Here is a 25,301-nt window from a genome sequence, read left to right as displayed (position 1 = left end):
GCGTCACCTCTGCAAACGAGCACCCTGTGTAAGGTAACAGGGCACACTGCAGCTCTGATGCAAGCAAACCAGAAAGCAAGCGAGATACAAGGGTCTGTATCTCACGGCCCACAAGACTGCTCTGTTATCGGAGTTACAGCGAGAATTACTTGCATTGGAGGCAGTTCAGAGAAGGTTCACTCGGTTGATTCCGGGGATGAGGGGTTGACTTATGAGGAAAGGTTGAGTCGGTTGGGCCTCTACTCATTGGAGTTCAGAAGAATGAGAGGTGATCGTATCGAAATGTGTAAGATTATGAGGGGGCTTGACAAGGTGGATGCAGAGAGGATGTTTCCACTGGTGGGGGAGACTAGAACTCGAGGGCATGATCTTAGAATAAGGGGCCGCCCATTTAAAACTGAGATGAGGAAGAATTTATTCTTTCAGAGGGTTGTGAATCTGTGGAATTCTCTGCCTCAGAGAGCTGTGGAGGTTGGGTCATTAAATATATTTAAGGCGGAGATAGACTGATTTTTGAGTGCCAAGGGAGTAAAGGGTTATGGGGAACAGGCAGGGAAGTGGAGCTAAGTCCATGATCAGATCAGCCATGATCTTATTGAATGGCGGAGCAGGCTCGAGGGGCCAAATGGCCTACTCTTGTTCCTATTTCTTATGTACTGAAAGGACCAGGGCCCACGCCACAGATAGGCCCGAGGTCCCATGGCTGGGCCCAGAGGTCACCCTTGGATTACCACAACGCCCCTGGCAGAGGGTTTTGAGAAACAGCGCGCCCCTTTCGGCCTGGGGAAAGGAAAGTAAGGTGGAAAAGCCCCCGAACGGACATGTAACATCCCAGGCAGGACCCTGACGGAGGCCTACCACCAAAGGCCTTGGAAAGGGACAGCCAGTATCCATGGCAACTCCAAACTGCAGGTGCTGTCCTGAGGCCAGTCTGAGCACAGTCCGCGAAGGGTTACTGCGACACTCACCTCCATCACTTCGAGATCGTACTGGTTGTGCGTGGCCGCGTGTGTGTTCTTAACGTAGTCCGTTATAATCTTGGCCTCTTCTGCATGTTTATCCAGGACCTGAGAGAGAGGGAGTTTATAGAAGGCAGAAAGCAATCGAGAACAAATACTGCAATGTCGACGTCAGCTCTCGGATGACAAGGGTCACAGGACGTGTTTTAATAAAAGCAGGAAAATATAATGAACTGAAATTACATTATTTCAGTGAGCGAGTGGTCACTCTATGGAACAGGCTCCGTGCGAAGGCAATGGAAGCAGTTAGTATTGATTCATTCAAATGCAAATAGATTTCTTTCAGAAATTATGATGTCGGGATACAATATTTGAAAGAAAGACTTGCATTTATATAGCGCCCTTCACGACCACCAGATGTCTCAAAGTGCTTTACAGCCAATGAAGTACTTTTGGACTGTAGTCACTGTTGTAATGTGGGAAACACGGCAGCCAATTTGCGCACAGCAAGCTCCCACAAACAGCAATGCGATAATGTTCAGATTTTATGTGATGTTGATTGAGGGATAAATATTGGCTCAGACAATGGGGAGAACTCCCCTGCTCTTCTTCGAAATAGTGCCATGGGATCTTTTACGCCCACTTGAGAGAGCAGACAGGGCCTCAGTTTAACGTCTCATCCGAAAGATGGCACCTCCGACAGTGCAGCGCTCCCTCAGCACTGCACTGGGAGTGCCAGCCTAGATTTTTTTTGTGCTCATGTCCCTGGAGTGGGACTTGAACCCACAACCTTCTGACTCCGAGGCGAGAGTGCTACCCACTGAGCCACAGCTGACACAATGTGAGTAATTTGAGACATGACGTGTGATGAGTGCAGCAGGCTAGGCAGGAACAGGTGACCTTGGACCTCTAGGTCCCAAAGCTCTCCACCACTGGGGGGGTTCCCTCACCTCATGTCTGGATCTAGTGTCGACTCATTGATAGAGGTTGATTGATACAGGTTGACCCTCCCTTATCCGGAACCCTCGGAACCTGGCCTGTTCCAGACAAGGAATTTTTCCGGACGAGGGGTGGTCACGTTAAATTGGATGGTACAGGTATTGAGCAAGGGGAGATCGGAGATCGGGGCTGGCTGAAATCATGGGGAGGGGGAGGGGGGGGAGGCGATGGATCGCGGGGGGCAGGCCTACGGGAGTCAGCACTGAGGAAGGACTTCAATTTGTTCATGTTGTAGTTCTGTGCATGCGTCACCCGGCCACCAGGAATGGTCCTGGACAAGGGGTGGTTCTGGATAAGGGAGTTCTGGATAATAGAGGTTCAACCTGTATAGTCAGTCAATGATGGTGTTATTGTATCTTGCGATGGTAGAAGGCGAACTAGATGGACCTTGGTCCTCTTCCAGCAATTCCAACGTTCCTAAAACAGAGTGGGACTATTCCATAGGGGGAACCCCAGCACAGCAAGAGAGCTGTCTCCTCCCTTCCACCATCATCCCCACCCCCTGTCTTTATTGAACGTAGTGACTCTTGGTGAGGGTTTGGCCCAGTCTGGTGGGTTATTCGACTGTGGGAGGGTAGTATCCCAGCAACGGGGCTAGTCCTCATGTGCGAGCTCAGACGCCGACGTCAGCAGGCTATTCGACTGTGGGAGTGAGATATCAATGCCGCAGAGAAATACGAACCATCGCACCCCTCCCTCCACCCACCCCTAAATCCAGGGCCAATCGCAGCAGCCTGGCTTAAGCTCAGAGCCACCCGACTCCACGTCCGGGCTCGCAGTCAGCCCTCGGCGGCTGGGGAAAGTTACAGGGAATCCATTTTAACAGAGACGGGTTACACCAGTCACCTTGATCTCCGTGTGGAGCTTCTCGTAATTGATGTCAATCGGATCCTTGGCGTCATCGTCCTTTCCGCCTTTAAGGAGACTGTAAGCGACTTCAATGTCCAGCAGGCTGTCCAGCATCTGCACTTTGGCCTGGAGTTCAAGACAGAGTGGGTGGAGATCAAAGAAAGGCACACTGAGGTCATGTTTTACAGGCTGAGGGGAGAGGGGGAGCGAGAGGGGGAGCAAGGGAGGGAGAGGGGAGCGAGAGAGGGAGAGGGGGAGCGAGAGAGGGAGAGAGGGAGAGGGGGAGCGAGAGAGGGAGCGAGAGAGGGAGAGAGAGAGAGGGAGAGGGGGAGCGAGAGAGGGGGGAGCGATAGAGGGGGGAGCGAGAGAGGGGAGAGCGAGAGAGGGGAGAGGGGGGAGCGAGAGAGGGGAGAGGGGGAGCGAGAGAGGGGAGAGGGGGAGAGGGGAGAGGGGGGAGCGAGAGAGGGAGAGGGGGGAGCGAGAGAGGGGAGAGGGGGGAGCGAGAGAGGGAGAGGGGGGAGCGAGAGAAGGAGAGGGGGGAGCGAGAGAGGGAGAGGGGGGAGCGAGAGAGGGAGAGGGGGGAGCGAGAGAGGGAGAGGGGGGAGCGAGAGAGGGGGGAGCGAGAGAGGGAGAGGGGGGAGGAAGAGGGGGGAGCGAGAGAGGGAGAGGGGGAGCGAGAGAGGGAGAGGGGGGAGCGAGAGAGGGAGAGGGGGGAGCGAGAGAGGGAGAGGGGGGAGCGAGAGAGGGGAGCGAGAGAGGGAGAGGGGGAGCGAGAGAGGGAGAGGGGGAGCGAGAGAGGGAGAGGGGGGAGCGAGAGAGGGAGAGGGGGGAGCGAGAGAGGGAGAGGGGGGAGCGAGAGAGGGAGAGGGGGGAGCGAGAGAGGGAGAGGGGGGAGCGAGAGAGGGAGAGGGGGGAGCGAGAGAGGGAGAGGGGGGAGCGAGAGAGGGAGAGGGGGGAGCGAGAGAGGGAGAGGGGGGAGCGAGAGAGGGAGAGGGGGGAGCGAGAGAGGGAGAGGGGGGAGCGAGAGAGGGAGAGGGGGGAGCGAGAGAGGGAGAGGGGGGAGCGAGAGAGGGAGAGGGGGGAGCGAGAGAGGGAGAGGGGGGAGCGAGAGAGGGAGAGGGGGAGCGAGAGAGGGAAGCGAGAGAGGGAGAGGGGGGAGCGAGAGAGGGAGAGGGGGGAGCGAGAGAGGGAGAGGGGAGAGCGAGAGAGGGAAGCGAGAGAGGGAGAGGGGGAGCGAGAGAGGGAGAGGGGGAGCGAGAGAGGGAGCGAGAGGGGGAGCGAGAGAGGGAGCGAGAGGGGGAGCGAGAGAGGGAGAGGGAGCGAGAGAGGGAGCGAGAGAGGGAGAGGGGGGAGCGAGAGAGGGAGAGGGGGGAGCGAGAGAGGGAGAGGGGGGAGCGAGAGAGGGAGAGGGGGGAGCGAGAGAGGGAGAGGGGGGAGCGAGAGAGGGAGAGGGGGGAGCGAGAGAGGGAGAGGGGGGAGCGAGAGGGGGGAGCGAGAGAGGGAGAGGGGGGAGCGAGAGAGGGAGAGGGGGGAGCGAGAGAGGGAGAGGGGGAGCGAGAGAGGGAGAGGGGGAGCGAGAGAGGGAGAGGGGGAGCGAGAGAGGGAGAGGGGGGAGCGAGAGAGGGAGAGGGGGGAGCGAGAGAGGGAGAGGGGGGAGCGAGAGAGGGAGAGGGGGGAGCGAGAGAGGGAGAGGGGGGAGCGAGAGAGGGAGAGCGAGAGAGGGTGTGGAAGAAAATGATCTAAGCCCTATTTTTAAGGAAAGTGTTAAGTTCACTTCTTGCTGAGTTAATTAAATTAGTGGAGCTAGAATAGAAAACACCCGAACCTCTCAGATCTTGGAACAAAGGATGTTGTAAATACATGACTGTCTAGTGTTTGCATGAGTTTCCAGATACCCTGCTTATTAGAATGCGGACAGGGAGAAACTGTGCAAGGACAAGATAAAAGTCTGCCTCCTGAAATGACCATTGTATTTACAGGATGTATGATTAATGCTCATGAGGTGTTTTAGATAAAGTTCTTGCTTTGATTGAATTTACAAGAATATATGATTAATGTACTTGTGTGGTGTGTTTTAGATAAAATTCCTGTTTCAACTGTATAAAGATAGAGGGGGTTTTCTTGTAAAATTCAGAGTTTTGCCTCAGTGCGGACTGAGCGGACTCTCCGAGATATCTTGTTAGGAAATAAAATTCTCTCGAAGCACGGCTCTGAAAGTCTCCGCCTGAGTTAATTTAAGCTAAAATTTCCTCGACAGATTCTGGCGTAGTCAGGCAGGATCTCTAAAAAAAAAAACGAGATCCAAAAGAACTAAATTTAACTTTTAAAGAGAAAAGAGGAATTTTAAGGACCTTCCTAGCTGAAAGGAGGAAGGTGTCTAGGCCGTCCTAGCTGACAGGGGGACGAACTGCCGAGATCCCCCGGAGGGTGAGGCATAAGGTAGCTACCGCAAAGAAGCTAAAATAACAAAAAGGCAAAAGGAGACCCCGAGCTGAGCGGAAGAGAGAACACCGGTGAGCGCTTTGTAAATTATTGTATATTTTGTAGGATTGTCCTAACTCTCATTTCAGAAAAGATCGCGAGACGCTGCACCCGGAAGAATGGGAAACGGCTCTAGTCGTAGAAAAGGAAAGAAAGACGACCTCTCGACTGAAAGAATGAAAGTTCATCCTAAGACCGAGAAAAGAATCAGTGAGGTAGTAAAGCAACGAGAGAAGGTAGGAGATCCTATTGTGCCGCCCGGCTCGCCGGCGGACACTGTAATTAAGGAAACAGGAGATGACAGATACGCGGTAATGTTTCGTAGCGATTTGTACGGTTGGTCTGATGGGGATTGGCCATATGGAGGAAGTTTTAAGTTGTCTTTGATTGAAGAGTGGAGAAAAACAACCAAGGAAGGAGGGGGAGACCCCATTTAGGATAGGGACTATATGGAAAACTGTTTTCAAAAATGGACAGAGGTTGCTAAAAGGCATCAACCCCCTAAAAATAAATCAGAAGAAAAAGAAAGAGGGGAGAGTGAAAAACCTCCCTCTTATAGTCCTCCGGGTTTTCCTATCCCCTCAGCACCAGCAGTAGGACTCTACCCCCATATAGAACCCCCAAAACAAGATAGCTGGCAGGAACTTATAGAAATAATCGCTGCCCATAGAAATCAAGCTCCGAGGGAACGAGCAGCCCCTCCGGATCAGCCACCTAGTGGAGGAGCCGATGGAGGAGACCCGGGAGCGTCTGGGTCAGGGGAAGCCAGAGCCTCCGGAGAAGGGGGCATAGACCACAGATCTGGGGTAACAGCAAGAGGGCAAGTGGCTAAAAGAGAAGCCGCCGACTCTACTTCCCAAACCACCGTCGGCCAAAATCCTAGGGTAATGATAGGAACTACGGCAGTCTTAAAACCATGGTCCCCGGGAGAAGCCAGAGATATGATCTCGGCCGCCCCAAATCCGGTAAGGAAACCGGTAGCATTTCACAACTGGCTTGAGCAAACATGTACAATTTACAATCCACTCCCAGGAGATGTTACATTATTATTGCAAGCGGCCTATGGATCTTCCTGGCAGGGAGTAAAAGATATGTTCCACATCCCAACAGGGGAAAATAGAGACTGGAGAGTTAATGATGACTTGCTGGATGCCGGCAATGAGTCATTAACCCATTGGCTGAAACACCGAGGAAAGAACGCAATTCTGCAAGGGGCTAAAAAGCATGGGGATATAGGGGAAGTCACCCGCTGCTTGCAGAAAGCAGAAGAATCAATAATAGATTTTGCAGGCAGATGGAAAAATAGTTGGGATGAACATGCAGGAATACCGATGGAGCAAAATGAACCTTTGGCAGTGCAAACCTTGTTAAATTGTATGTTGCCGCAACACGCAAGAACATACAAAATAAAGGTTTTGGACTGGCAAGGAAAAAGTTGGAAGGAGACAATTACAGTACTGGCCAATATGGATAGGGAGGGACTGTTCACCTATAAAGACAACAAGGCTAAAATAACAGGTCAATACTATCAACAAAAGGGAAGAGGACAAGCACAGAATAATAGAGGAGGGTTTGGGGAAGAGGACGGGGAAGAGGAAGAGGACAGTGGCCCCAACGCGATCGCTCCCAAGATGAGTGTAGAAATTGCGGAAGGATAGGGCATTGGGCTCGAGATTGCAGATGCCCACCGAAACAGCTTGGAGGGTTACAAAGGGATTTCCCCGAACCTCCACCTTCATTGGCCCCTCAGTTTTCATTCTCTAACCCCAACCCGCACCAATCAGCATAGGGATGCCCCGGAGGCTTAGTGGTACAAGCAGCAGCCCTCTGCCTATCAGCAGACATAGAAGAAAACCCTTTAGCAGTAGTAAAAGTGGGAAACACTTATGTGAAATTCCTGGTGGATACCGGTGCTACTATGTCTTCTACCATCCTCTGTGGGATTACCTGTAAGCAACACCACCGTCTTAAGTATGGGTGTGGCCGGTATCCCCATGAAAGAATTTTTATCTGAACCTACCAAATTGATAGTTGAAGGACAACAAGTTAATAATGAGACTTTGATAGTCTCTAAAACAACACCTCTCCCTTTATTGGGAAGACAGACTTTGTGCAAACTAGGAGCCACAATTTATTGCACAAAGGAAGGGATGTTCATGGAGCTCCCTCCAAATAAAATCCATCAGTTCTTTAATGGGATTAAAAAAGAGAAAAGGGAGGATAACAAAGAAAAGGCTGCCCTCTATTGTTGGAAATTGAATGGCAACTTCTATTCCCCCTTGATACATGAAGTTATACAAAACTTAAAAGCTAAAATTGACTCTAATACTGAAGAATTGATGTATATAATTTTGACAAGCTTTGAGGCAGTTCAGCTTCACTGTACAGCCTGGTACACTCGACAAAAAGCTGAAACTTACCAGTGTCTGGTACAATCCTTTTTAAATAGAGAAGAAATAGTAGAAGCTACGCCCCGCATTTATTTTGGACCAGAAGGATTGGGGGTAGCCATGGATTTGACAACCTTACAGCAGCGGTTTAGAGAAGAGAACTCGACACCCCATCTGACATTGGCTGTAAAACCGCCAGCGAAACCTAAAGATATGGGTCCGATGATTGTAGAAATAGAAAAGGAAAAACAGCAACAAGGCTATCAACCTTGGGCAGTAATAAAATTGCAAAATGTTCAGATAGACTTTATCACCCACAACAGGGGGATTCTCCAGTGGAAAGAAAAAAAACATGCCTCCACTTTTGAAAAACAGCCCGGAACAACCAAGCCCTAAGCTGCCAATGGCATTGAATCAAGTATCCTCTGAACTTTGGGCAAAGCATAAGAATCATGTTGGGCAAGTACATTCTGCAGTACCCCATCGGGTACAATTGATAAAGAACAGCGTGTTACCAAGCATTAGGCAGTACAGACTGCCTCCAGAGGCAGAAAATGGGATAGAGCCAGTCATTTCTGCATTGTTGGAACAAGGAGTTCTAGAAAAGACACAGAGCCTGTGTAACACTCCGATACTGCCCATACCAAAGGTTAATAGGCCGAATGAATGGAGATTTGTGCAAGATCTGACAGCTATTAATAAGATAGTAGTCGCTATCACCCCTGTGGTACCGGGCACCAACATTATACTATCGGCTATACCACCAACAGCAACTGTCTTTACTGTGATAGACCTGTGTTCAGCCTTTTTCTCCATCCCGTTAAATCAAGAGAGTCAGTATCTGTTTGCTTTCACCCACAAGAAGCAGCAGTACACATGGACCAGGTTGCCCCAAGGATACACCGAAAGCCCCGCAGTATATGCGGCAGCAGTAAAAAGAGACCTCGAAGACTGTTCATTATCAGACCAGTCTGTACTGCTGCAGTATGCGGACGATTTGCTTGTGGCTTCTAGCCACGGATACAGGTGCATGCAAGATTCCCTGAAACTGTTACAGCACCTATGTGAGAGAGGGCACCAAGTGTCGTTACCAAAGTTACAATTTTGTCAGACTCAAGTCCAGTACCTGGGTTTTCACATTTCTAAAGGGCAGAGGCAGCTAGGACCAGAAAGAATTCAGACAATTCAAAGGGCCACCATACCAAAGACAAAGAAGGATATCTTGTCATTTTTGGGGATGGTTGGGTACTGTAGACAATAGATCCCTGATCATCGAGAATGGGATGCGGTCCTAAGATCAGCTGCCCTAAATGATGCCCCACTCAAGGTGGAGTGGACCCCAGAGAGAGAGGAGGCATTCAAACAGTTAAAGAAAGCCATTACTAATGCTCCGGCATTGGGACTTCCGAATTATGGAAAACCTTTTCAGATGTATGTGAATGAGAAAGAAGGATTTGCAACAGCAGTACTAACCCAAGAACATGGTGGGGGAAATAGACCAGTTGCTTATTATTCGGTTTTGCTGCCACCAGTGGTAAGGGGAATGCCAGCATGTCTACGTGCTGTAGCTGCTACTGCGGTCATGGTGGAGAAGTCGGTACCTATTGTCTTGGATCACCCATGTACTGTCATTACAGCCCATGCTGTGTTATTACTTTTGAATTCAGCTGCCACACAACACTTTACAGCGTCTCGAAGAACAGGTTATGAAGTATTACTACTGTCACACCCTAACTATACCTTTCGACGCGTACCGGTAGTGAACCCAGCAGGATCCAGAACAGCATGATTGTCTGTTAACAGTGGAAATAGCCACCTTACCAAGACCCGATTTGCTCACAGAGCCAATGGACAATCCTGATCTTATTCTCTATACGGATGGATCATCGTACAGACCGTCGGATGATTTGCTTTTGGCAGGCTATGCTATTGTAAATCCCCACGAAACTGTTGAAGCATTTGCCCTGCCTCCCGGAACCTCGGCTCAGGCTGCTGAATTGTTTGCCCTCACTAGAGCTTGTATAATAGCTAAAGATCAAACTGCTAATATCTATACTGATTCTAGATATGCATTCGGTGTGGTCCATGATTTTGGACAACTGTGGAAAAACAAAGGCTTTATCACCTCTGGTGGAAAGCATATTAAGCACTCTCAACTGGTGCTTAATCTATTAGACGCCGTTCAGTTGCCAAGTAAGGTAGCCGTTATCAAATGTGCAGCTCACACAACCGGTGAGGATGAAGTATCAGTTGGAAATAGGAGGGCTGATGCAGCAACCAAACAGGCCGCTTCGGCACAGGCAGACTGCCTTCAAGCAGTCTCAGTCTCCTCTCCACAGATGCTTGACATCCAACAACTTAAAACAGCCCAACAAGTTACGATACAAGAAAGAAGGACTTGGGAACACCAAGGTTGTTTTCTCAAAAACGACATTTGGTGTCACCCTGATGGGCGAACTGTTTGCCCTAGGTCTCTATTTCTGCCCCTGTCTCGCCTAGCACACGGTCAGGCTCACATGGGCAAAGGAGGGATGATACATGCTATTAATGCACAGTGGTATGCACCAGGAATAACAGTAGTAATTGAAAAAATTGCTAGAACATGCCAAATTTGTCAACAAAATAACAGAGGTAAAACACCTGCTGAATATGATCATCTACCCCAGCCAAGTATGCCCTTTGAGAATTTGCAAATTGATTTTGTCCACATGCCTCCAGTATCAGGTCTCAAGTATCTATTAGTCATAGTAGATATGTTCACAAGGTGGGTAGAGGCGTACGCCACTAGGAGAGACGATGCCCGAACAGTAGTAAAAATTCTATTTAAAGAAATAGTACCAAGATATGGGATACCTATGGGAATTAACAGTGACAGGGGAACACACTTTACAGGAAAAATAGTGAAAAATCTTGCAGAAGCATTAGGATTCCAGTGGAAGTTACATACACCATATCAGCCACAGTCCTCGGGAATTGTAGAGAGAGTAAATGGGATAATAAAATCTACCCTTACCAAGGTATGTCAGGAGACAGGACTAAAGTGGTCAGATGCCTTACCATTGGTACTGTATACAATTAGAAACCAAAAAAACCGAAACACTGGTCTGACACCACATGAAGCCTTGTTGGGAAGACCAATACAGGCGTAAAACCACCACTGGTAGCTGAAAAGATAGCATTAATTTGGAATGATGAAAAATCACTAAAGTATGCTCAGGCCATGTGTGAAATAGCGAGGAGTCTGCACGAACAAATAAAGCAGACACAGGTGTCCCCGTCGGAAGGAAATATGCACCCTTTCAGGCCTGGAGATCAAGTGTTAGTAAAAACATTAAATAAAGAATCTTTTTCTCCTCGGTGGAAGGGACCATATCAGATAATCCTCACAACACGAACCGCTTTGAAGTTGGAAAAGCACCTGAACTGGGTGCATGCAATCCGCTGTAAATATTATTTCCCCGACGAATCACAGCCTAAAGAAAAGGCATTGAACCAGGACGAGCTACGGTCGCCCGACTAAGAAAACAGCCATCTTCTCGCTAAAGAACTGTACCTGCTCTTATTTTGTGTTCACTTATTTTGGGTATTTTGGACTTAAAAGTATCTATAGTTACTAAAAAAATCCAAGGGACGAATGTCAGAACTCATTTGTGCGCCAGCCTGGGCATTTATTATTTTGGTTACGGTTACCATCGTGCTTGCGTGTTGTTATTGTAACGAATTAGTTCAAGAGTGTTATAGAAGTAAACAGAAAAGAGAAGATGAGGTGGGACTTTTGGAAAAACTATAAATGGACATTGGGCATTCTGATCATTTTAGCAGTAAGGAGAGTCAGACAGGAGGAAGAATTACTTGAAGAAGGAAAAGTATGGAAGGGAGTATGTAAGTGGGAACTGAAGCCGACAAATGATACTGATATTACGGAAATTGGACAGAATGAGATCTGTATGACAGGAAATAAACCTGTCTATCTGGATGGAATTCTGTATAGGCCCCCCATTAATAAATGCGTGAGAGGAGTCTACACCCTGTATGACCCTGAAGAAAAAAGAACTTATACCTTCGGGCAATGGCAAAATGTAGAAAAATATCTGTCTGTGCACAAGATTGAACCCTTACCTCCTGTAATTAATTTGACCAGACTGCACAATTTGATACGTAATGACAAGCAGATTGAGGAAGCTCTGTCAAAAAGAGGCAGAGACATCCACCAATTTAGAGTCGAAATGAGTTACAAGAAGGGGCAGCTAGTAAGAATCGCAGATGAAGTTACCTTTTTGACGGTACACCACTGGTGGGATGTGTTTTTCGGATGGTCCCCAAAAGCTTCCGCAGTACTGAAGCTAGCTGTACACCCCATAATAATCATGGGTGTAGTGATGCTTACATTGTTAATGATCATTTGTGGAATATGGATAAAATTGAAAAAATTAATTAGTCAAGTAATGAGCCTGGTATCCCAAGTAGAAAGGAAAAGTGTGTCCATAAAAGGAAGGTTAAATCGCATAGAGGGAAAAGTAGATGATTACAATGAAGAGGAATGTCTTAAAATACGACCCTACCCTGAGGGGTATGAACCCCCTTTTGAACAAGAAAAGAATATATAAGAAACTGTGTTGATCTAGTAAAAGATCAACAAGGAGGGTATTGTGAAAGAAAATGATCTAAGCCCTATTTTTAAGGAAAGGGTTAAGTTCACTTCTTACTGAGTTAATTAAATTAGTGGAGCTAGAAAAGAAAACACCCGAACCTCTCAGATCTTGGAACAAAGGATGTTGTAAATACATGACTGTCTAGTGTTTGCATGAGTTTCCAGATATCCTGCTTAATAGAATGCGGACAGGGAGAAACTATGCAAGGACAAGATAAAAGTCTGCCTCCTGAAATGACCACTGCATTTACAGGATGTATGATTAATGCTCATATGAGGTGTTTTAGATTAAGTTCTTGCTTTGATTGAATTTACAAGAATATATGATTAATGTACTTGTGTGGTGTGTTTTAGATAAAATTCCTGTTTCAACTATATAAAGATAGAGGGGGTTTTCTTGTAAAATTAAGAGTTTTGCCTCAGTGCGGACTGAGCGGACTCTCCGAGATATCTTGTTAGGAAAAAAAATTCTCTCGAAGCACGGCTCTGAAAGCCTCCGCCTGAGTTAATTTAAGCTAAAATTTCCTCGACAGATTCAGAGTGGGGGAGCGAGAGAGGGAGAGGGGGGAGCGAGAGAGGGAGAGGGGGGAGCGAGAGAGGGAGAGGGGGGAGCGAGAGAGGGAGAGGGGGGAGCGAGAGAGGGAGAGGGGGGAGCGAGAGAGGGAGAGGGGGGAGCGAGAGAGGGGGGAGCGAGAGGGGGAGAGCGAGAGGGGGAGAGCGAGAAGGGGAGAGCGAGAAGGGGAGAGCGAGAAGGGGAGAGCGAGAAGGGGAGAGCGAGAAGGGGAGAGCGAGAAGGGGAGAGCGAGAAGGGGAGAGCGAGAAGGGGAGAGCGAGAAGGGGAGAGCGAGAAGGGGAGAGCGAGAAGGGGAGAGCGAGAAGGGGAGAGGGAGAAGGGGAGAGCGAGAAGGGGAGAGCGAGAAGGGGAGAGCGAGAAGGGGAGAGGGGGGAGCGAGAAGGGGAGAGCGAGAAGGGGAGAGCGAGAAGGGGAGAGCGAGAAGGGGAGAGCGAGAAGGGGAGAGGGGGGAGCGAGAAGGGGAGAGCGAGAAGGAGAGAGGGGGGAGCGAGAAGGGGAGAGCGAGAAGGGGAGAGTGGGGAGCGAGAAGGGGAGAGGGGGGAGCGAGAAGGGGAGAGGGGGGAGCGAGAAGGGGAGAGGGGGGAGCGAGAAGGGGAGAGGGGGGAGCTAGAAGGGGAGAGGGGGGAGCGAGAAGGGGAGAGCGAGAAGGGGAGAGGGGGGAGCGAGAAGGGGAGAGCGAGAAGGGGAGAGGGGGGAGCGAGAAGGGGAGAGCGAGAAGGGGAGAGCGAGAAGGGGAGAGCGAGAAGGGGAGAGCGAGAAGGGGAGAGCGAGAAGGGGAGAGGGGAGAGCGAGAAGGGGAGAGGGGGGAGCGAGAAGGGGAGAGGGGGGAGCGAGAAGGGGAGAGCGAGAAGGGGAGAGGGGGGAGCGAGAAGGGGAGAGCGAGAAGGGGAGAGGGGGGAGCGAGAAGGGGAGAGGGGGGAGCGAGAAGGGGAGAGGGGGGAGCGAGAAGGGGAGAGGGGGGAGCGAGAAGGGGAGAGGGGGGAGCGAGAAGGGGAGAGGGGGGAGCGAGAAGGGGAGAGGGGGGAGCGAGAAGGGGAGAGGGGGGAGCGAGAAGGGGAGAGGGGGGAGCGAGAAGGGGAGAGCGAGGAGGGGAGAGGGGGGAGCGAGAAGGGGAGAGGGGGGAGCGAGAAGGGGAGAGGGGGGAGCGAGAAGGGGAGAGGGGGGAGCGAGAAGGGGAGAGGGGGGAGCGAGAAGGGTAGAGGGGGGAGCGAGAAGGGTAGAGGGGGGAGCGAGAAGGGTAGAGGGGGGAGCGACAAGGGGAGAGGGGGGAGCGACAAGGGGAGAGGGGGGAGCGACAAGGGGAGAGGGGGGAGCGACAAGGGGAGAGGGGGGAGCGACAAGGGGAGAGGGGGGAGCGACAAGGGGAGGGGGGGAGCGAGAAGGGGAGAGGGGGGAGCGACAAGGGGAGAGAGGGGAGCGAGAAGGGGGGAGCGACAAGGGGAGAGAGGGGAGCGAGAAGGGGAGAGCGAGAAGGGGAGAGGGGGGAGCGAGAAGGGGAGAGCGACAAGGGGAGAGAGGGGAGCGAGAAGTGGAGAGCGAGAAGGGGAGAGGGGGGAGCGAGAAGGGGAGAGCGACAAGGGGAGAGAGGGGAGCGAGAAGGGGAGAGCGAGAAGGGGAGAGGGGGGAGCGAGAAGGGGAGAGCGACAAGGGGAGAGAGGGGAGCGAGAAGTGGAGAGCGAGAAGGGGAGAGGGGGGAGCGAAAAGGGGAGAGGGGGGAGCAAGAGTGAGAGATGGGGAGAGGAAGCGGGAGCGAGGAGAAAGCGTGCGCCCGAGGGGGGAACGCGCGAGAGAAAGGGGGGTACGCGAGAGAGAAAGGGGGGGTCGCGAGAGAGAAAGGGGGGGACGCGAGAGAGAAAGGGGGGGACGCGAGAGAGAAAGGGGGGGTCGCGAGAGAGAAAGGGGGGGACGCGAGAGAGAAAGGGGGGACGCGAGAGAGAAAGGGGGGACGCGAGAGAGAAAGGGGGGGACGCGAGAGAGAAAGGGGGGACGCGAGAGAGAAAGGGGGGACGCGAGAGAGAAAGGGGGGACGCGAGAGAGAAAGGGGGGGACGCGAGAGAGAAAGGGGGAAACGCGAGAGAGAAAGGGGGGAACGCGAGAGAGAATGGGGGGAACGCGAGAGAGAAAGGGGGAGCGAGAGAGAAAGGGGGGAACGCGAGAGAGAATGGGGGGAACGCGAGAGAGAAAGGGGGGAACGCGAGAGAGAATGGGGGGAACGCGAGAGAGAAAGGGGGAAACGCGAGAGAGAAAGGGGGGAACGCGAGAGAGAAAGGGGGGAACGCGAGAGAGAAAGGGGGGAACGCGAGAAAGGGGGATCGCGAGAGGGAAAGGGGGTAACGCGAGAGAGAAAGGGGGGAACGCGAGAGAGAAAGGGGGAACGCGAGAGAGAAAGGGGGAACGCGAGAAAGGGGGGAACGCAAGAGGGAAAGGGGGGAACGCGAGAGAGAAAGGGGGGAACGCGAGAGAGAAAGGGGGGAACGCGAGAGAGAATGGGGGGAACGCGAGAGAGAAAGGGGGAAACGCGAGAGAGAAAGGGGGGAACGCGAGAGAGAAAGGGGGAACGCGAGAAAGGGGGAACGCACGAGAGAAAGGGGGATCGCGAGAGGGAAAGGGGGTAACGCGAGAGAGAAAGGGGGGAACGCGAGAGAGAAAGGGGGAACGCAAGAGGGAAAGGGGGGAACGCGAGAGAGAAAGGGGGGAACGCGAGAGAGAAAGGGGGGAACGCGCGAGAGAAAGGGGGGAACGCGAGAGAGAAAGGGGGGGAACGCGAGAGAGAAAGGGGGGAACGCGAGAAAGGGGGAACGCGAGAGAGAATGGGGGGGAACGCGAGAGAGAAAGGTGGGAATCATAGAAGTTTACAGCATGGAAAAGGCCATTTCGGCCCATCGTGTCCATGTCGGCCACACAGGAGGCTATCCAGCCTGATCCCACTTTCCAGCTCTCGGTCCATAACCCTGCAGGTTACGGCACTTCAGGTGCATATCCAAGTACTTTTTAAATGTGTTGAGGGTTTCTGCCTCTATCACCCTTTCAGTCAGTGAGTTCCAGACCCTCACCACCCCCTGGGTGAAGAAATTTCTCCTCAATTCGCCTCTAAACCTCCCCCCAAATACTTTAAATTTATGCCCCTGGTTGTTGACTCCTCTGCTAAGGGAAATAGGCCCTTTCTATCCACTATATCCAGGCCCCTCATAATTTTAAACACCTCAATGAGGTCTCCCCTCAGCCTTCTCTGTTCCAATGAAAACAAACCCAGCCTATCCAATCTGTCCTCATAGCTAAGATTCTCCACTCCCGGCAACATCCTCGTAAATCTCCTCTGTACCCTCTCCAATGCCATCACGTTCTTCCTGTAATGCAGTGACCAGAATTGCACGCAGTACTCCAGCTGTGGCCCAACCAGTGTTTTATACAGTTCAAGTATAACCCCCCTGCTCCTGTATTCTGTGCCTCAGCTAATAAACGCAAGCATTCCGTATGCCTTCTTAACCACCTTATCCACCTGGTCTGCTACCTTCAGGGATCTGTGGACCTGCACTCCAAGGTCCCTTTGTTCCTCTACACTTCTGCGTCCTACCATTTAATGTGTATTCCCTTTCCTTGTTAGCGCTCCCCAAATGTATTACCTCACACTTCTCTGGGTTAAATTCCATTTGCCACTGTTCTGCCCACCTGACCAGTACATTGATATCTTTCTGCAGTCTGCAGCTTTCTTCTTCATTATCAACCACACAGCCGATTTTAGTATCATCTGCAAACTTCATAATCATATCCCCTATATTCAAGTCTAGATCATTGATGTATACCACAAAAAGCAAGGGACCCAGTACTGAGCCCTGTGGAACCCCACTGGATACATCCTTCCAGTCACAAAAACATCCATCAACCATTACCCTTTGCTCCCTGCCTCGGAGCCAATTTTGGATCCAACTTGTCACTTTGCCTTGGATCCCATAGACTTTTACTTTTGTGACCAGTCCGTCATGTGGGACCTTATCAAAAGCTTTGCTAAAATCGCTAGACTTAGTATGTGTCCTGTGTATTTCACTTGGGAGCTCTTGTATTCAAACTTATTGAAGTTTAGTTTGATGTTTTGCCCTCTGCATGAATTTGCGTAAGTTTGTCATGATCGTGACTGGCCTCTTTAAGTGTCTCACCGCGTCCAGTGATCAAGATATCATCTGCAATTTTGTAGACTCCATCTGGACCCTCGAGGTTCTGGTCTAGCTTCTGCTGGAAGATTTCCGGGGCAGGACTGATGCCAAATGGCATTCTATTATATCAATATCATCCCCATGGGGTCTGGAAGTTCGCGAGGTAGGAGACTCTGTGTCTAGTTCACATTGCAAGAAACCCTACTTGCAGTCTGCTTTAGTGAAGGCCTTTACATTTAACATCTGTAGTAAGATGTCATCGATCACAGGAAGTGGATAGTGTCCACGTTTCAGGGCATTGTTCAGATGTTGAGGGTCGATACATACTCTTATCTTTCCATTTGGTTTTTGTAGTCACGAGATTGGATACCCAGTCCGTCGGTTCAACAACTTTCGTGATGATTTGTCGATTTTCCAAATGATCGAGTTCCTCTTTTAGCTATTGACACCTGAATGAGTGGCATTACACAGCTTTATTGTAAGGGGGATAGAGTATAAAAGCAGAGATGTCCTGCTGCAACTGTACAGGGTATTGGTGAGGCCACACCTGGAATACTGTGTACAGTTTTGGTCTCCGTATTTGCATAAGGATATACTTGCTTTGGAGGCTGTTCAGAGAAGGTTCACTAGGTTGATTCCGAGGATGAGGGGGTTGACTTATGAGGGTAGGTTGAGTACGTTGGGCCTCTACTCATTGGAGTTCAGAAGAATGAGACGTGATCTTATTGAAACTTATAAGATTATGAGGGGGCTCGACAAGGTGGATACAGAGAGGATGTTTCCACTCATAGGGGAAACTAAAACTAGGGGACATAGTCTCAGAATAAGGGGCCAACCATTTAAAACTGAGATGAGGAGAAATTTCTTCTCTCAGAGGGTTGTAAATCTGTGGAATTCTCTGTCCCAGGGAGCTGTAAATTGAATAAATTTAAAGCAGAGATAGATAGATCTTTGAGCGATAAAGGAGTAAAGGGTTATGGGGGAGCGGGCAGGGAAGTGGAGCTGAGTCCATGATCAGATCAGCCATTGAATGGCGGAGCAGGCTCGAGGGGCCAAATGGTCTACTCCTGCTCCTATTTCTTAAGTTCTTATGATGTCGCTGATTCATTAAGTTCAAGGTGAACAGTCCCTGGCATGTGTCCAAGTCTCTTAAACTCATCCAGATACGCATTGTTGACATCAGTTTTTGATGCTAGCGAGAAGTTTGCGATTCGCGTGGTTTATTTACCACCGCGATATTCTGATGCTGCACTTGTATCAGTTGTAGCTGTTGAGCAGTGCGTGGGCCAATCAGTGATGCACTTCAACCCTCAATGATCACAAAGGGCACAATGTACTTTCGCTTGTTTTTTGTATTTTCCAGTGGCACATTACAGGTCCCTACCACTGGAATGGTCGTCATATAGTGATAGATTATTTTACCTTTAAGCCTTTAGGTAAGTATCTAAGAGATAGCACATTGCATGTGGCCCCAGAATCTATTTGCATTTGTACCATTTGACCTTTAATGGAGAAGGTAGCCATAATCTTGTGAGGATATTTTCTCTCAGCTTTGTGCTTGATTGTGCGATCAACTTTACCAAGCATTTTTATAGTCAGGACTTCAAAATCAGAATCATAACTCTTTTCATGAACTTTTGACTTGCCCTCATATTTAGGGTTATGTGTCGACTTCTGCCTCGATCCACTCTGTCTGCACTATTGAGAAAAGTGATTTAAGTTGACGCAACTTGTGCAGGTCTTCCCATATGCTGGACATTTAGTTTTGACAGCTCATGTCTTTTGCCACAATATCTGCAATTGTTCGTGAACTCTTTGTCTGTGAATTCTTTCTGTGTGGGTCAGGGTTTCTGTCTGACTGCTTTGACATCTTCAGTTTTGGTGAGCTACATAGATTTCATTTGTGCAACTGTGGCCTCTGTAGCTTTACAGAGCATGACGCATTTATCGAGTGTTAGACTTGATTCTTGCCATAGCCTCTTACGCAGAGTGTTAGCAGATATTCCGCAGACTATGCGGTCTCCGATGAAATCATCCCTCAAATTGCCGGAATCACATGACGATGCTAACTCTCTCACTTTCACGAGATATCTGTCAAACCGCTCAGCCCCCTTGTACACAGTTGTTAAACTGGTACCGTTCATAGATGTTGGTTTTACCTTTACAGTACTACATAAGAACATAAGAAATAGGAGCAGGAGTAGACCATACAGCCCCTCGAGTCTGCTCCGCCATTCAATAAGATCATGGCTGATCTGATCATGGACTCAGCTCCACTTCCCTGCCCGCTCCCCATAACCCCTTATCCCCTTATCGTTTAAGAAACTGTCTATTCCTGTCTTAAATTTATTCAATGTCCCAGCTTCCACAGCTCTCTGAGGCAGCAAATTCCACAGATTTACAACCCTCAGAGGAAATTTCATCTCGTTTTAAATGGGCGGCCCCTTATTCTAAGATTATGCCCTCTAGTTCTAGTCTCCCCCATCAGTGGAAACATCCTCTCTGCATCCACCTTGTCAAGCCCCTCATAATCTTATACGTTTCTATAAGATCACCTCTCATTCTTCTGAATTCCAATGAGTAGAGGCCCAACCTACTCAACCTTTCCTCGTAAGTCAAACCCCTCATCCCCGGAATCAACCTAGTGAACCTTCTCTGAACTGCCTCCAAAGCAAGTATATCCTTTCGTAAATATGGAAACCAAAACTGCACGCAGTATTCCAGGTGCGGCCTCACCAATACCCTGTATAACTGTAGTAAGACTTCCCTGCTTTTATACTCCATCCCCTTTGCAATAAAGGCCAAGATACCATTGGTCTTCCTGATCACTTGCTGTACCTGCATACTATCCTTTTGTGTTTCATGCACAAGTACCCCCAGGTCCCGCTGTACTGCGGCACTTTACAATCTTTCTCCATTTAAATAATAACTTGCTCTTTGATTTTTTTCTGCCAAAGTGCATGACCTCACACTTTCCAACATTATACTCCATCTGCCAAATTTTTGCCCATTCACTCAGCCTGTCTATGTCCTTTTGCAGATTTTGAGTCCTCCTCACACATTGCTTTTCCTATCTTTGTATCGTCAGCAAACTTGGCTACGCTTCACTCAGTACCTTCTTCCAAGTCGTTTATATATAGATTGTAAATAGATGGGGACCCAGCACTGATCCCTGTGGCACCCCACTAGTTACTGGTTGCCAACCAGATGATGAACCATTTATCCCGACTCTCTGTTCTCTATTAAGTTAGCCAATTCTCTATCCATGCTAATATATTACCCCCAACCCTGTGAACTTTTATCTTGTGCAGTAACCTTTTATGTGGCACCTTGTCAAATGCCTTCTGGAAGTCCAAATACACCACATCCACCGGTTCCCCTTTATCCACCCTGTTCGTTACATCCTCAAAGAACTCCAGCAAATTTCTTCCCAGAGCTTCAAAATAAGCTCAATTTCCTGCTTGTCTTCCTGATTTGTAGGGAAGATTATTGTGGATATCTAGGGTATCGCTGCAAATGGCAGTGATATACGTTGCAACCCTAATTGTATCTGGCTTTTCCACAATAGTCGTGGTAATTTCATGGCTGTCCACAACTGTTTGAATTTTTTCCAGTTGGCTTTAAAACCGCCAGTCACCTGCAATGGAGGTGGGAGGGGAATGTGTGCTGGAGGTGGAACCCTGGTGGTCATGATAGCTCACTACAGTTTAGGACTTTGAGTTTGTTACACACATGTATAAAGTTCAAATATCCAGAGGACTAATAGTAAAATATTGTGACCATTTAATTATAGAAATACTTTTTCAATCGAGGTTCTACAATAACTTATGCCACTAAGTTTACTTTACTAATACCTCTAGATTACTTTAAAAGCTTATGACTATTTATCGGCCTTCACGGATCCATGCGCGATGTGTAGGAAGCATGCTCTGCATTGCTTAACGTCGATTACGATTGGCTCCAAAACATCTTAACAGTTCCAATATTTCGGTCGTAGATGCGTTCGACGAATGATCGGAAGTCTCTGCTTCTAACACCATGTATTTTACTGGTCTATTGAACACCTTCGTTCAACTTAACTCTTATTTATTTGGGAGATCTCAGACAGCCATGTGGAGCTTAAGATGGCGTTCCTTCACAGACGCGCTCTCAATACAGCGTCCTATACCTCCGAGCTAGATGGCGCTGTACATTATCGCGCTACGCTGGTTACCAACCCTCCTGCCAGTGGAAACATTATCTCCCCATCTCTTCCAATCAAAACCCCTCATCGTTTTGAAAACCTCTATTAAATCTATTAATCGCCATGGTTACCTGGATATATTCTTCATTACTCAAGAGTGGTGGTTTCTTCATTCCAAAGTCATGTGGTATGAGTGTGTAGAAGCGATTGGACAGGTCCAGTATCTGAGATTCCGCCCCACTGTTGGCAACAACCTTAACACAACAAATCACAAGTGTTAGCTGTCGTGCAGGTTCCACAGAAAGGAGCACTCTAAATCCAACATTTGTTTATTCCATTATATATTTAAAAAGCACTGAGAAGCAATAAACTCCCATTTTTATATTTTATTTGCACTGGGGATGTGGGCGCCTCTGGCAAGGCCGGCATTTATTGCCCATCCCTAGTTGAACCACTGCAATCTGTGTAGTGATGGTGCACCTATGCCAGCAGTAGGTGTGGCAACCTCGGCTCGTCTCATGGCTCACTGGGTGAATGCACTGCCCAGTGCGATACTGAGCCACATAGCCCAGGGAGGGCCACTGCCCAGTGCGATACTGAGCCACATAGCCCAGGGAGGGCCACTGCCCAGTGCGATACTGTGCCACATAGCCCAGGGAGGGCCACTGCCCAGTGCGATACTGAGCACTGCCCAGTGCGATACTGAGCCACATAGCCCAGGGAGGGCCACTGCCCAGTGCGATACTGAGCCACATAGCCCAGGGAGGGACACTGCCCAGTGCGATACTGTGCCACATAGCCCAGGGAGGGCCACTGCCCAATGCGATACTGAGCCACATAGCCCAGGGAGGGCCACTGCCCACTGTGGTACTGTGCCACATAGCCCAGGGAGGGCCACTGCCCAGTGCGATACTGAGCCACATAGCCCAGGGAGGGCCACTGCCCAGTGCGATACTGAGCCACATAGCCCAGGGAGGGCCACTGCCCAGTGCGATACTGTGCCACATAGCCCAGGGAGGGCCACTGCCCAGTGCGATACTGAGCCACATAGCCCAGGGAGGGGCACTGCCGAGTGCGATACTGAGCCACATAGCCCAGGGAAGGCCACTGCCCACTGTGGTACTGTGCCACATAGCCCAGGGAGGGCCACTGCCCAGTGCGATACTGTGCCACATAGCCCAGGGAGGGACACTGCCCAGTGCGATACTGAGCCACATAGCCCAGGGAGGAGCACTGCCCAGTGCGATACTGAGCCACATAGCCCAGGGAGGGACACTGCCCAGTGCGATACTGAGCCACATAGCCCAGGGAGGGACACTGCCCAGTGCGATACTGAGCCACATAGCCCAGGGAGGGCCACTGCCCAGTGCGATACTGTGCCACATAGCCCAGGGAGGGCCACCGCCGAGTGCGATACTGAGCCACATAGCCCAGGGAGGGCCACTGCCCAGTGCGATACTGTGCCACATAGCCCAGGGAGGGCCACTGCCGAGTGCGATACTGTGCCACATAGCCCAGGGAGGGACACTGCCCAGTGCGATACTGAGCCACATAGCCCAGGGAGGGCCACTGCCCAGTGCGATACTGTGCCACATAGCCCAGGGAGGGACACTGCCCAGTGCGATACTGTGCCACATAGCTCAGGGAGGGGCACCGCCGAGTGCGATACTGAGCCACATAGCCCAGGGAGGGCCACTGCCCAGTGCGATACTGAGCCACATAGCCCAGGGAGGGCCACTGCCCAGTGCGATACTGTGCCACATAGCCCAGGGAGGGGCACCGCCGAGTGCGATACTGAGCCACATAGCCCAGGGAGGAGCACTGCCCAGTGCGATACTGTGCCACATAGCCCAGGGAGGGACGCTGCCCAGTGCGATACTGTGCCACATAGCTCAGGGAGGGGCACCGCCGAGTGCGATACTGAGCCACATAGCCCAGGGAGGGCCACTGCCCAGTGCGATACTGAGCCACATAGCCCAGGGAGGGCCACTGCCCAGTGCGATACTGTGCCACATAGCCCAGGGAGGGGCACCGCCGAGTGCGATACTGAGCCACATAGCCCAGGGAGGAGCACTGCCCAGTGCGATACTGAGCCACATAGCCCAGGGAGGGGCACCGCCGAGTGCGATACTGAGCCACATAGCCCAGGGAGGGCCACTGCCCAGTGCGATACTGAGCCACATAGCCCAGGGAGGGCCACTGCCCAGTGCGATACTGTGCCACATAGCCCAGGGAGGGGCACCGCCGAGTGCGATACTGAGCCACATAGCCCAGGGAGGAGCACTGCCCAGTGCGATACTGTGCCACATAGCCCAGGGAGGGACGCTGCCCAGTGCGATACTGTGCCACATAGCTCAGGGAGGGGCACCGCCGAGTGCGATACTGAGCCACATAGCCCAGGGAGGGCCACTGCCCAGTGCGATACTGAGCCACATAGCCCAGGGAGGGCCACTGCCCAGTGCGATACTGTGCCACATAGCCCAGGGAGGGGCACCGCCGAGTGCGATACTGAGCCACATAGCCCAGGGAGGAGCACTGCCCAGTGCGATACTGAGCCACATAGCCCAGGGAGGGCCACTGCCCAGTGTGATACTGTGCCACATAGCCCAGGGAGGGACACTGCCCAGTGCGATACTGTGCCACATAGCCCAGGGAGGGACACTGCCCAGTGCGATACTGAGCCACATAGCCCAGGGAGGGCCACTGCCCACTGTGGTACTGTGCCACATAGCCCAGGGAGGGCCACTGCCCAGTGCGATACTGAGCCACACAGCCCAGGGAGGGGCACTGCCCAGTGCGATACTGAGCCACATAGCCCAGGGAGGGACACTGCCCAGTGCGATACTGAGCCACATAGCCCAGGGAGGGCCACTGCCCAGTGCGATACTGTGCCACATAGCCCAGGGAGGGACACTGCCCAGTGCGATACTGAGCCACACAGCCCAGGGAGGGGCACTGGCTCTTTGGTGCCTGCCCATCAACGATCAGATTTTGGGAGGGGGCGGGGGGGGGGGGGGGGGGGATTTCACTCTCCCAATTCACCGCGGTGGGATTTGAACTTGCAAACCTCTGTGTATTGCTCTCCCAGGACCATAACCACTAGGGCTACTGTAGGGAAAGGGAACAGCAACCCTACCTGCTGAACCTCATTAAGGATGGAGTACGCGCTCTGGATCTGCCTCTTGCTCAGTTTGCCCAGGGGCATCTTCTGAAGATCAATCTGTGGGGAGAGAAAACATCGCGAGTGACAGCATTAAATGCCAGATGGACCCAGAGAAACAAGGTTTCTCTGTCGTTACAACCATGTACGGATATATTTTGAGATGCGTCCATCTCTCTTCAAGTGTCACGCAACAGGAGTCTGTTTAATGCCACTTTTTTAAAAAACGGAACAAAGCCCATCATTTTGAATCTACAGAGCGACTTCCCCAACAACAAGAAAATATCTTCGAGTCACCACCTCTAATTAACCAGAGGATCAGCAGAGGAGCAATTAGCCTCTAACTGACCGAGGAAGGCACAAGGATTACACCTTGTCCAGACACACAGCTGCATGGCAGAATAATACCCGATCCCAGCAGATCTCCAGTGGTGCTGCCCCTACCACCACGAGGATACGCCGGAGCTACAGCGCCACTCGGTGCCTGCGAATGCAGCGTGACCTGTTTACATAGGGAACTTGCATTCTAAATGTACACAGCGAGTTTCAACATTAAATCTTGACATAATAAAGAGTGACCATGAACTGTCACATCAGGAAGTCAAGCTTGTGCACAGGAAATGCGTGCTTACAGAATGTTTTTAATGTAGATATTTCATGGTGCGGCACAACAGTCCTTATAAGACAGTATATCCTCCAATCTAGCGTGAGCAGCAACAGGGAAGATTGCTAGTATTTAAGAAGTGGGACTAATTGGATCGCTCTTTCAAAGGCATGATGAGCCGAACGGCCATCTCCTGTGCTGCAAGATTCTTCAAAATTAGGAAAAACTATTGAGGTTTGCAGCCCCAAATCTATTTACTACCTACATAAAACACTTTTATTTCTAATATAGGTTGACCCT

General features: G+C 50.6%; 1 protein-coding gene across 1 annotated transcript in view; it reads right to left on the bottom strand.

Moving 5' to 3' along the window:
• parp1 (poly (ADP-ribose) polymerase 1) overlaps positions 1-25,301 on the bottom strand; it is a 116,971-nt gene that overhangs the window by 17,131 nt on the left and 74,539 nt on the right. The window contains exons 15-18 of the mRNA XM_070885835.1: positions 24,374-24,457; positions 21,369-21,491; positions 2,805-2,933; positions 969-1,067 (exon numbers count right to left, since the gene is read on the bottom strand). Of these exons, the coding sequence (XP_070741936.1) occupies positions 969-1,067; positions 2,805-2,933; positions 21,369-21,491; positions 24,374-24,457 (435 nt within the window). The remainder of the gene's footprint in view (positions 1-968; positions 1,068-2,804; positions 2,934-21,368; positions 21,492-24,373; positions 24,458-25,301) is intronic.

This window comes from Pristiophorus japonicus, chromosome 7, assembly GCF_044704955.1.
Source record: "Pristiophorus japonicus isolate sPriJap1 chromosome 7, sPriJap1.hap1, whole genome shotgun sequence".
NCBI lineage: Eukaryota > Metazoa > Chordata > Chondrichthyes > Pristiophoridae > Pristiophorus > Pristiophorus japonicus.
This window is presented reverse-complemented; position numbering and strand designations above follow the sequence as displayed.